Source organism: Arvicola amphibius, chromosome 14 (assembly GCF_903992535.2).
Source record: "Arvicola amphibius chromosome 14, mArvAmp1.2, whole genome shotgun sequence".
Classification (NCBI taxonomy): Eukaryota; Metazoa; Chordata; class Mammalia; order Rodentia; family Cricetidae; genus Arvicola; species Arvicola amphibius.
Window position 1 is genome coordinate 4,425,170 of NC_052060.1, and position 13,098 is coordinate 4,438,267.

At 40.8% G+C, this 13,098-nt stretch overlaps 1 protein-coding gene across 1 annotated transcript; it reads right to left on the reverse strand.

Moving 5' to 3' along the window:
• Window positions 1-9,503: 9,503 nt before the first annotated feature.
• Window positions 9,504-10,751, reverse strand: LOC119801172 (late cornified envelope protein 1C-like). Its single transcript, XM_038311659.2, has 2 exons — window positions 10,742-10,751; window positions 9,504-9,910 (listed from the first exon to the last, which is right to left on the reverse strand). The coding sequence occupies exons 1-2, from the start codon at window positions 10,749-10,751 to the stop codon at window positions 9,504-9,506; spliced, it is 417 nt and encodes a 138-aa protein (XP_038167587.2).
• Window positions 10,752-13,098: the final 2,347 nt, after the last annotated feature.

The window sequence follows — 13,098 nt, forward strand, 5'->3', positions numbered from 1 at the left end:
CTCGGCCCGTGGGTGTTCAGGAGCTGCAAGAGAATCAAACACATATCAGACACCAGACATTGTGCCCACCTGAAACATTCTGTCTACCTGAATTTCACCTATAAGCCTGGAAGCATCCATTCATAGTCCTTTCTTTTATAACATACGCACACTGTCACAAATGTTCATCATGAATTCAGAACCTCAAAACCCATGCAAGAAGATACTCATTGTCACCTAGTATCCAGAAACACTGAATGATTTTCTAGTGATAATGGAAAATGTGTACTGGTCTCAGTCCTCACACGAGTGCCAGTATACAGATTATGTCAGAGAAAAGTAATTGAAAAGCAAACAGGAATCACTACTTGAAGGTGATTTTAGTTTAAAGTCAGCATTTAAAGACCTTCTAGATTACTGATCGGGGAAAAATATGAAAGAAAAATATGCAAACCCACTTAAATTTGCCATAGGATTATGAGCCTCTGTGGTTAGTTCAGAGTTCAGAGGTGTACAAATCACCACCTCCACAGTTTAAGGTTGACAAAGTCAGTGTCATCCAGGCAGTGTCCTCTTGATCAGAGAAGGGTGTGAACAGATCCCAGAACCATGGCTCTATTTCATTCCCAAGCCTATGTGCGACTCTGTTGACCTTTCCTGATGTAGCCCTTATTCAGGAATTAGGGGAAGCATTTTCTTCACAGGCAAATGCCTCCCTGAGCCTGTTCAGATACACAGGTCTTTCTGCTCAGCATCCCATCCTGAGGGTTCCTATACAGTAAAGGTACATCATCCTCTCCAGAGTCAGAATGACCCATGTATTCTAGTGTGTTTCAGAGCTGTGGCTGTGTGTGTTCAGGTCCCCATTTTCTCGTCCCTCACTCTTCACCATGTTTTATGATCTATCAATGTCCTCTAGGTGGGGAGACCCTCCCAGACTCCTGTCCAACTCTAGTCTGGCAACCCCTCTAGAAAAGTCTGTGTTCTTGCCTCCCATGGACACTTACCAAGATGGCAGGCAGCTCACGATCTGTGGGTATCTCAGGAGGTGAGTGATGGAAGTGCCCTGTCCCTTAGCCCTTTTATTCTGATCCTGGGCTCTGTCTCAGCCTGTCAGAGAGTGTGTGAATAGGGGTGGATCGGCCTCGTGACACCACATTGTCATGTGACTGGTGATGACCAGATGATCCCAACAGCCTTCCTCCATGGGGCCAAGGTGTGCTGCATCTATCTTAGGACATGGTTTAGGCATGAAGGGAGGAAATGGATTCCTAGATCCTTAAACCTGGCATACTTACAGAGTACTTGCCTCAGGAACAGTCATGCCTCTGTCTTCCTCCTTTTATCCTAGTTCTTTGTGTAATATCTGCAGCTGAGCGCACAATTGATATAATAAAATCTTAACTTTCTTGAATGTCAGCTTCCATCCATGTAGTTCCCAGCTGTACCTATATGGGTCCAGTTTAGATGCCTACATTATCAAAAACCTGCATAATGCTTCTGGTTCAGCAGCAAATTATGCTAAGGTGTGGTTCTGAAAGTCTATCTGTCCTGCTTCATTTCCCACTTAACTATTGTAGTGGAACGTTAAGGAGAATATTTATAGAGTATTGTGAAAATGAATGAAATATTGGAGCAGTAAAAATGTGGCTCACAGAAATAGAGCATCGTGGTACACAGCTCACAGCAGACAGATGCTCAAACTGCTAAATGCAGGGTGAGGACACTGCTCTCTAGAGACAGAAATGGAGAGACGCTCCTCAGTGACGAGTGCACACTGCTCTTGTAGAGGATCTGAGTTTGGTTCCCAGCATCTACACTGGACAGCTCACAGCCCCCTGGGACTTGATCTTCAGGGCTTCTAATGCCCTCTTCTTGCCTTCGAGGTACAAACGCATGCATTTGTGTGAGCGCGTGCGCGCGCGCGCACACACACACACACACACACACACACATACACAGATACCTATAGCAATGAAGGGGCCTGCTTGTTGGGATATCTGTCCCACCAGGTACCCCACAACCAGCAAGCCCCAAAGAAAATCATACAGAGGACTCCATAAGATTATAAACTGATTGGCCCATTAGCTCAGTCTTCTTATTAGCTCTTGTAGCTTATATTAACTCATCATTCTTATCTATGCTAGCCACACGAATCGCTACCTTTCTCAGCTGGGTAGGTCACATATTGCCTCTTTGGTGGTCTGGGCTGGACTGGGAGGAATGGGCTTTCTCCTTTCCAGCATTCTCCTGTTCTCATCATCCTGCCTATACTTCCTGCCTGGCCAATCAATGTTTTATTAAAATATATGATTGACAGAATACAGACAATTCTCCCGCACCAGATACCCACACTTAAAAATGAAAATATAAACTTTGAAAACAATAATTGAAAGAATATGGGGATGTTCAATATATGATATATATGAAAATGTTCCAAGGGAAACAAAGTTTTGAAAACTAATATATGTTAATTATAAAAATGGAGTGGTTCTTACCAGAGTGTGGGTATCCTTACTTTGTTCCTGTCTTTACATTTGTTTGGCATGTGTCTTTATACTGGGTATTTCTTGAATTGACATGTAATCCTGCTTTAGGAATAGGCGACTCTTGTCTTTACCACTTCTAAATACCTGGATACTCTGTAGAAGCCAGCAAATCCCTCTCTAGGAACCGGTGTGCTGTTACTGGTGATGTCAGATGGCTGATTAGTAAGAAGAAAATCAGGAAAAGGGATCACATGAAGTAGAAGGAATCGTGTTCCTCCCCTATAATAAATATAGGAATAGAATCAATCTACTCCTTTGTGTGATATAAGACGCCTGTGGGCTGTATCCCTGACTGAAGGAAGGCAGGTTATTTTAAATAGAATCACTCAGTATTATGTCACAAAAATGTGTTTCTGTGGTCATTTGTCTTCTCTGAGTGTTTGATTTCCATAAATATTCTACATGCCCATTGACTGTATACTTTGAACATAATACTTTGAGTTTTGGCATTTTCCAAATTTAATAAAAATAATTGTGATTCATTATAGACTGATATGCCTATAAAGTGTCATACTTTAAGATTACGCCAAAAATAAAAAATGTCAGTGACAAAAGGCAAAGAAAATCGAGACAAAAAATTTCTAAATCTCTTCTTTGTGAAAGCTGGTTGACCTGAAAGTCCCAGATATAGTGAATAAATTGCGCCTGGGACACATGAGCACGTTGAGCACAAATAAATGTAATAGAGAAGCATGAAGATTTATTAATGTGTCGAGAGCTTCATATATAGAGATATGTGCCTCTCCACTTTCTATCATCTATTTTCATGTATCTATAATCTGCCTGCATGTTTGAATATCATTTTCCTTTGTCAATACATCTAGTATTTATACATACTCAAAATTCTAACTGAAAATATGGCCCCTAAAGTTCCTTGTTTTTTTTTTTCCTTGACTGTGTTTCAGCACCAGATGCATAGAAGATTCTAACCCGCCCAATGATAACTACCACAAAATTGGTAGCTAAGACTTGTTCAGGACTGTATACCAGTTTTAAAAAAAAAAAAGCAGAAAACCTTCCGACGTAGAGCCTTTAGTCCAACTCTACCCAAAGCCTTTCCCACCTGCTCTCAAATTTGTTCTTAGGTGAATGATATCATTTTCTGTTCTTTGGTCATGATTTTCTCTAAACTATAGATTACAAACTTTAGCTGCTACAATAATGCAGCTTACTTCAACATTTTTATTTCTATTTAATCCATGATGTTTAATATAGTCAGATGAAATCTTCAACAACCTTTTTTAGGGTTTCTGTTTGTCTTATCTTCAGTAGTTGAACACATCCATCCTGTAGCTACTTGGTGATGTCTAATCCTCTCACTGGCATCTTTATTGATGTGTGAGCTTAGAAATAAATACTTCTAAGAATTTGGCTCGTCCCATTGGAACCTGAGCCAGAGTGAGGTATGTGTCCACATGACCTTGAGAGATCTTTCACTGCCTCACTGCTTTGATTTTAGTCTCCTCCTCAGTTGTTCCAAAAGGCTTAGGAACTGGAAGAGGTCAAGACACAATCCTTGGTTTCCCCTGTGGTAATTAAGAATGGCTCACCTCAGGATTCTAGGGTGATGTGGCTGAGATGCCAGCTTGTCCAGACTTCTGTCTCTGTGCATGGCAACACCCAGGCTCTGGGCTTACCTCCTGTACATAGGTGTGCATGCATATCATGCTATCTGGGAAAGACTAAAGCCAGCCTTGAATGTGAGCTCAGGTGACTTAGGCTGCTAGACAATATAAAATGGTTGACATTCTGAGGGCTTCAATTATCAGATAGTTCTTTTTATAATGACGTTTTTCCATATCATGGAATATAAGAGAACACTGAAAGCTCTAAAAGGAATTCAAATAAGAAATGTTCTTTTCTCTGCACCACAGAAGCCATATCAAGATAATTTGATGGTTTTTAGAGATGTTTGTTCTTTACTGCCTGTTTAACAATCACATATGATGTATCAATATACTCAAAGTATAAAATCTATAAATCACTCAATTTTAATTAACATCTTCTGAAATAATGCTATTGGATTATTGCTTGTGGTATTAAATATATTGATGACATGTAATAAAACTATTGAAAAATTTTTCATTATTTTTGGAAGAACTCTTCAAATAGTGGTAAAACAATACAGAATCAGGAATGCTTATCCCATCTCTCTCTCTCACTCTCTCTCCTCCTGTGTGTATGTGCATATGAGTGTGTGTTTATGTATCGTCCAGGCGTCAGTTTTGATTGGCTCACTTCAGTATTCTACTGTCATCAATAGATGGGTCATAAAAGCTAAGACTAAGCAATGAAGCTACAAAGGAAGCTTCACCCTAGGGTCAAGATGATTCAACACACATGGCCAAAACACCACCAGATGCAAAGTATAATTTATTCTCTGTAACCATGAGAACTGTCTTAAAAATATAACATACTTTGACTTTAAGAATATCTAAAATATGAAAGAATTAAAATAATTTTTGCTTTACCAAACCAGAAATCAAATGTAACCACAAAATAAAGAAACCACATTAAAAACAATTGAGCCTAAACAATAACCTCTTAAATAACAAGTGTGTGATAGAAAATTTAGGAAGGAAAGTTTCTTAATTTGTAAAATCAAAAACAAATACAAATACACAAAGGCAATTTGTTTTCTTAGCTTTTTATTGATTTTTATGAGCTCTACCTTTTTTCTCTGCTCCCCTCTCTGACTCTGCCTTCCCTTCCACATTCCTCCAATGTCTAATGCTCCCAATTTACTCAGGAGAGCTTGTTTTTTGCTACCTCCCATGATAGATTATAGATAGATAGATAGATAGATAGATAGATAGATAGATAGATAGATAGATATAGATATATATCTTATAGTCCTCATTGCTGTTTAAGTTCTCTGAGATTGTGATTATAGCTGGTTTTCTTTACTTTATGTTTAAAAACCACTTATGAGTGAGTACATGTGATAATTGTCTTTCTATGAGTCTGGGTTTACCTCACTCGAATGAGTTCTCTAACTGCACGTGGTACAGTCGGTTTAGCCCGCGGTACTACATGAACAGTGCAGGCAGAACTTTGAGTTTTAATTGAACAATTCTTGTTCATAGAATATATTCTGATCAGGTTCCCCTCTTCCTTTATACTCCCATATACTCTCACCTCCTTCAAATCTATGACTTATTTCTCTCTCTTTAGAAAGAAATCAGGCAAGGTGAAAAACAACAAACAAGAATAAACAAGGCAGGGGAGGGGAAGAGAGAACAGGAGAGAATGGAAACTGTATCATTTGTAAAATAAAATCAATATAATAATTTAAAAATATAAAAAACACACTAGAAACATATATATGTGGAGCCACAACATTCGTTCAAGAATGTAAAATTCTTATAAACACAAAATCAGAAACCATAATTTATAATTAAAAAACCATTAGCATTTAAAAAATGTCCAGCTAAAACATATATGATACAAAAGTATCCAAAATACCACTGAGTTCATTGCTGGTTATCTGATACTGGCATGCAGCCTGCCTTTAAGTCTGGTTTCTATATCCAGTGAGAAACCTAGAGAAAAGCCTAGTTCTTTCCGTGCTGGCACCTGATGCTTGGAGATGGCTTCTGGAACAAGGACTGGGGTTCTGCCTGTTAGGTCCAAAGTGTCCCATCCCTCACAATCGGAGTGCTGGTGACAATATCCTAAACAGAAGGACTCTGACCAGGTAGAAAAGTTCTTACTGGATGACCAAAAGTCAAATCCGTTTTCCTTGGGAATCTGATAAAGCACATTTCTGTTTACCATAAACCTCATTTCTCTGCCCCCAAAGATCATCAGCTTCAGGCAAGGGCATCTAATTGCTGGCCCAATCCACACCACACGGGGTCATATTTCCTTCCTGCTCCACTAGGATGCTTCTTCTGCTGGCCCTGGTGTTTTGCAGACTGCCAAGAGAAGACTACCTCTGGATCAGACTCCTCAGACCTTATCGGAGCAACAATTTTTGCGCCATCGACAATGGTTCATGCAGTGCATCACAGCTGATCAAACTTCAAAGAAGTGTCTGCATATTATCAGCCAACAATGAGACATCTATGTCACACCCCTCCCAAGACTCAAGGACCATTACAGAGGATGTTGTGATAAGATTGTCAGAGGTCAGGCAGGGACAAAGCAAAGCCTTGTCGACAGGCTCATCATAGCAACCACAGTAGATGTGGTTGTCTGCAAGCTGAGTAGATGTAGACAATTTTGACTTCAGGTCTAAAAGATCCAGTGTTCTCTCAGGCTGTGGCCACTCCCAGGCTGCCTTGCTCCAGAGGATTGTCTCCATACTCAGGATTCTATGAGCAGAACAGACTTTCATGTTAGTAAACAAAACCAAGAAGAGAATTTGAATTTGGAAAAAGGACATAGAAGGATGTCTTATAGGTCTTAGTAAGATGAAAAGGGGTGAATATCATCAAACTCAAGACATACACATAAGAAAATTAATGAATTAATAAATATTTATTACAACATTTAAAATAGAGCACAATGAAAAATAGTTTACCATGGTGGTTGGTATGACTTCATAAATACTAAGATGCTTGAGCAATTACTAAGCATTAAATGAAACAGAGTGTATGGATAGACTTAGACAGAATTGTGAAAATCTTCTCCACTGGTGGCAAAATGACACACCAATATCAAACATCATTCATGATTAAGGCGCTGAGGAACCCGGGTGTTGGTGATACACACCTTTAATCCCAGCACTCGGGAGGCAGGGACAAGTGGGTCTTCATGATTTTGAAGCCAGCCTGGTCTACAAAGTGAGTTCCAGAACAGATTCCAAAGCTACAGAGAAACCCTGTCTTGAACAAAAAAAAAAAAAAAGTCCTGAGGAAATTAGAAATAGAAAAGATACCTCAACCATTTCCTGAGTGAGGTAAATGTCTAATGACTTCTGTTATAACGTGTACCAAGATAAGAGTGTACATGTCCTCCATTCTAAAGTCTCAGCTAGAGGTCTGGTAGAGAAAGACAGAAGATAAATTGTCTTTGTTTGCAGACTATAGTATCCCATATATAAAACGCCCTATTTTTTAACTGGAATAAATTTCCATACAATGTTCAACAAAGTGATATTGTACAAAACCATATTCCAAGTTCAGTGACATCTCTGTAAGCCAACACTGAAAGTTTTAACAGAGAAAACCGGGAAAAGCCCGTTCATGGAATCATAAAACGAAAATAAAGAAAGCCTTGGAATAAATAGGAGCAAGAAAGTGTAAGAGTTCTTCAATGAAAGCTTCATAAAACAAAAGTAAATGTGGTGTGCATAATCAATGGAATTGTATTCAGTCCTAATAAAAAGTTAAGTCACTTACAGTTGACTATATGAGCACAGCCAAGCATTAAGTTAGACTCGTCAGACATGGAAGGAAAAACTCTTGCACATTTTTCTATCATTTACGGAGTTTAGATTGAAATACCTGTGCATGTGTAGAAATTTGTAATATGTATTATACTTTCTAAATTGAAATCTTCTATCGGTTTCAATGGTGCTTTCAATAACATTAATTTTATTGAAATTATGTTCAGTTGCAGTTTTATTTGTATGTTCTAGGAGGGCTATTCTTTTTTATAAATTGCCCAAATATTAAATGACAATTCTCACAATAGTCACGGTGTATACAATATTACTCTTTATGGCATATATTTCTAAATGATATTGGAAGAGCAGATTCACTTTTCATTTAAATTTATGAATTTCACTGTGTTTTAAAATTAGGTATAGTGCTGTGGATTGAATTTTAGGACATTGTAAATGTTATTACACATGTGTTTATAAACTTAGAACAGAAGGGTTGAAGGATGAACGACCGCTTTGGGTGCCACTTGAGTGTGAACTGACACAGGGAAAATGACAACAGAGCCTGTTTCCTACTAAGACGGAGCAGAGACAGAGACCTGAAGGTGTCCACCATGTCAGTGAAATCATTTTATTAGTGACTTGATTTGAAAACAATGACAGAAGATGGATCAGGCACAGGCAAAGATTCCAAACAATCCACTTCTTCAGCGCTGAATCTCCTGCAATGTCAAGATTTCAGCAGCCACCAGACAGAAGGGAAGGGAGGGAGACCGTTGGGGTGGTCAGCTGTGCAGAAGTTCCCACATTGTAACAACTCGGCAGCAAAATAAAGTCATGGAAACAACAATGTAAGTTCTATGACTTAGGTCTAAGTCAAACTTACTTACAAAAGAGCAAGAAAAACCAGATGTGAAAAGAAGTCACTGGCTGATGTTTCTCCTTGTCTGATGTGGGATTCCCCTCTGTGTCTGTGAATAAGATTGGTTAATGAATAAAGGAAGCTGCCTTGGCTGTTGATAGGGCAGAACGTAGGTAGGCTGGAAAAACTTAACTGAATGCTGGGAGAAAGAAGGGTTGGAGTCAGAGAAAATTACTTAAATCACTGCTTGGCCCAATTAGCTCTAGCTTCTTATTGGCTAACTCTAACTGTATTTATTTAACCCATCTCCATTTATCTCTGTGTTGTCACGTGGCTGTGGCTTTCCGGCTAAAGTTCTGGCATTTGTCTTTGGCGAGGTTACATGGCTTCTCTCTGACTCTGCCCTTCTTTCTCCCAGAGTTCAGTATAGTTTTCCCTGCCTAGCTAAGTTCTGCACTGCTATAGGTCCAAAGCAGTTTCTTTATTCATTAATGGTAATCACGGCGTACAGAGGGAAAGCCTACATCAGACTAAGGCATGGGATGAGGATGATGCTGAGATATGAACAAGAGTCTTGTCAGGACTGGTTGCCAAGGCTTTTTATTTGTAACAAACAGGCAAAGGGGCTCCTGTCATCTGGTGAGTGGAAGACAGAACCTTCACAGAATGTCAGCATCTCAGAGCAAAGCCCACCGAGCAAAGCAGGAGGAAAGGGCAGCAAGTCTGGACCAGTCTGCTGAGCATGGCTTCCTCCTGCAACACTTGTGAAGTCTTCCTCACCAGCTTAGCAACAGCCACCAGACTGCTGGCCACTGCCACAGCTGCTGCCACCACTGCTGCCACAGCAGCCACTGCTGCCACCGCTGCTACAGCATCCAGAGCTCTGGTGTCTGTGACGGAGAGATCTGCGGGGTCTGTGGTGGCTCAGGCAGCAGCCACCACCTCCAGAGCTGCAGCAGCCTCCAGAGCTGGAACCACAGCAGCCCCCAGAGCTGGAGCCACAGCAGCCCCCAGAACCCAGACTACAGCAGGAAGAGACAGGAGGGCATTTAGGGGGACACTTAGGAGGACATTTTGGGGGACACTTTGGTGTCTGGCACTTGGGAGGGCACTTGGGAGGGCACTTGGGAGGGGGCTGGCACTGCTGCTGGCTCTGCTGGCAGGACATCTCGGCCTGTGGGTGTTCAGGAGCTGCAAGATAATCACACACATGTCAGACACCAGACACTGTGGACACCTGAAATTCTGGCCACATAGAAATTTCACTGGTCAGCATCAAATAACTTCTACAGCTATTTTATTTTGCTTATAAAATATTCAGTCTGTCACACTGTGTTCATTATGAATTCAGAATCTCAGACAACCATGTAAGGGAGATACTAATTGTCAAGTTGTATCCAGCATGCTACAAGAACCACTAAGGCCTTGGCAAAATGTCTGCCTTTCTTAGTCCTCCTGGATGTGCCAGTATATGGGTTATTTCACGGAACAGTGACTGATAAAGGAAAGAGCAGACAGGACTTGAAGATGACTTTAGTTTAAGGTCAGTATTTCAATGCACCTTCTACGTCACTGAGGGAGTAAGCTCAGCCCCTGAAGGAGAAAACTGTAAACCCTCTCAGAGATACCATGGGAGTACAAATCCCTGCTTTGAGGTCAAAGTTCAGAGGTATCCAAATCATCACCTTCTTAGGCTAATGGAGGCAAGGTGTCATCCTGCTGTGAGCAGATCCCAGAACCAGGGCTCTCTTTCTTCCCCAAGTAAAAGCAAGACCTGTTGTCCTTTCCTGACTCCAGTTCTTCAGAAGTTAGGGGAAGCATTTTCTTTACAGGCCATCTCTCCCCCCGCCCCAGCCTGTTCAGATACACAGCTCTCTGTGCTAGAGTCCCATCCTGATGGTTCCTATATACTGAAGATACTTTGTTCTCTCCAGAGCCAGAAGGCCCCAAATGTTTCTTATGTCTATCAAAATCAAGGCTGTGGCTTCTGTGTATCCATGTCCCCGTTGCCTCAGCCCTCACTGTTCACCATGTTTTTTGATCTATCAATATGGCCTCTAGGAAGGAGACCCTTCTGAGGCTCCTCTCCAGGTCTAGTCTGGCAACCCCTCTGGAAAAGTCTCTGCTCTTGCCTCCCATGGTCACTTACCAAGAAGACAGGCAGCTCACGATCTGTGGGTCTCTCAGGAGGTGAGTGATGGAGGTGCCCTGTCCCTCACCCCTTTTATTCTGATCCTGAGCTCTGCCTCAGAGCATCAGTGTCTGGACATGTGATGCTCTGCCTCCTACCCCTACATGGTCATGTGACTGGTGATGACTAGATATTCCTCACCAGCCTTACTCATATGTAAATTTATAGTTCTAGTTGTTGCCTCTTTCTTAGACCATGGCTTACGAGTAAGGGGAGGAAGTGGATTCTTGGATCCTTAAACTTGGCATACCAGCAGAGTATCTGCCTTAGTAACCAGTCATTTCTCCATCTTCTTCCATTTCCTGCTGGTTCTTAATGTGATATTTACAGCCTGTAGCCCATGTGTGTGTGTGTGTGTGTGTGTGTGTGTGTGTGTGTGTGTGTATGATGTGTATTTATAATGTGTATATGTATGTATATATTGTTGTGCCCAAAGTCCAAACCCCCAAAAGTCCACCAAGAGACCTGATTTGATGCAAAAGCAAAGACTCGTTTATGCAAGTTAACTTGGGCCTCTCCACCAGTCTGAAGTGGCAGCAACAGAGCAGGAGAGACCTCAAACAGCACGAGACATGGGCTTTATAAGTGGCTAAGCAAGAGGGGGCTGGGAGATTCCAAAACTGCATAGTTAGAGATTTGGAATTGGCTCAAACCCTTGTTAGGAGTATCTGGACTTAGCTTTTTGACTATCTTGGGTCTGGGGAACTGCAACTTTTTAGTCTCAGCATGAGGATACCTAGAGTTGTTAGTTTCTGATTGACCTTTCTCTGTGGGGCATTGTTTATGGTTCTTTCTGTAACTAGGGCTAAGATCAGGGGCAGTCAGGGGCATTGAATCCAGCTCAGGTCTTTGCACTATGGCTGCAGTTCTGCTGAGGCCCGGGTCTCTTACATGTAACAACAATTACTGAAAAAAGAAGTCATAGATTTGAATGAGAGTTACATAGGGTTACATAGGAAACTTTGGAGAAAGGGAAGGGAAAATGATGTAATTATATATACTCAAAAATAAAGAAAGAATACAAAGGAATCAGTCCTTAGTAATTCACACGAATGTGTCTGTGTTGTTATTAGACCTCTCTGTTCTTTCTCTATCTCTTGATTTTCATTGGTTTTCTCCATGTGCACAGGTTGCACATGAAGCTACTCTGAACTTGTACTTTTTTTGGCTTTTAATGGAAATAGTCTGTGTTCATTATAGAATGGCATGGTTGTAGAGAATCATACTTTAACATTACTCAGAAAGGAAAAAAAAATCAATGAGTGTAGACAAAAGAAATTCAGTTCAGACTTGGTAATGAGCCAAGTCTCTTCTCCATGAATGTTGGTTGACTCTGGAATTGCCAAAATCTTGAGAACAAAACGAAGCTGGGTAACTCGAGAAGGATGAACTCGACTGGAATGCATTGGAGATACATGGATATTTCTAAACATGTGTAGAGAGTCTACATAGAGAGATGCATAACTCTCTGTCTTCTCGTCTATCTATTTATCATCTGTCTGTCTACTACCTTCCTTTTCTAAATGCATCTACTCTTTACACATATCCAAAATCCTGTATCAAAATATGGCACCCAAATCTCCTTTGTCTAGCAGTGCTTCTATTGCAACATCAGACCCAATTTTAAAAAGTCCTAACGGTCCTAACTAATACTAAGTTGCTAACAAAGACTTGTTGAGGACTGCATCCCACATATCAGGAGGAAAGCCCTTACAACAGATAGATAGGCTTTTGTGCTACCTCTATCTGAACCATTTTCACCTGCTCTCAACACTGTTCTTAAGTCAATGATGTTAATTTTGATACTTTGGTTATGATTTTCCCTAAACATAAGCCACACCCTTTAACTGCCAGGGTAATGTAGCTGGGTTCCACTTTTGTTCTTTTAATTCATCATGTTTAATGCAGTTATCATTCATTCATTGGCGACATTTGTTAGGGTTTTTTTTTTTTTATCTCCAGTAGTTGAACACAGTACTATGTATGCAGTAGTGGTTTTATGCTGTCTGAGCTTCTCACTAGCGTCATCATTGATGTCTCAATGTATAAAGAGCTATTCCTTATGACTCAGGTCACTTCATAGGTGACCTACTGAGACAGACCAAGGCACATGTTTCCAAATGGCGGGACAGGCCTGCCAGCGTCACACCTGGACTGACGTTTGCTCTCCATTCAGGTTGTTCCAAAG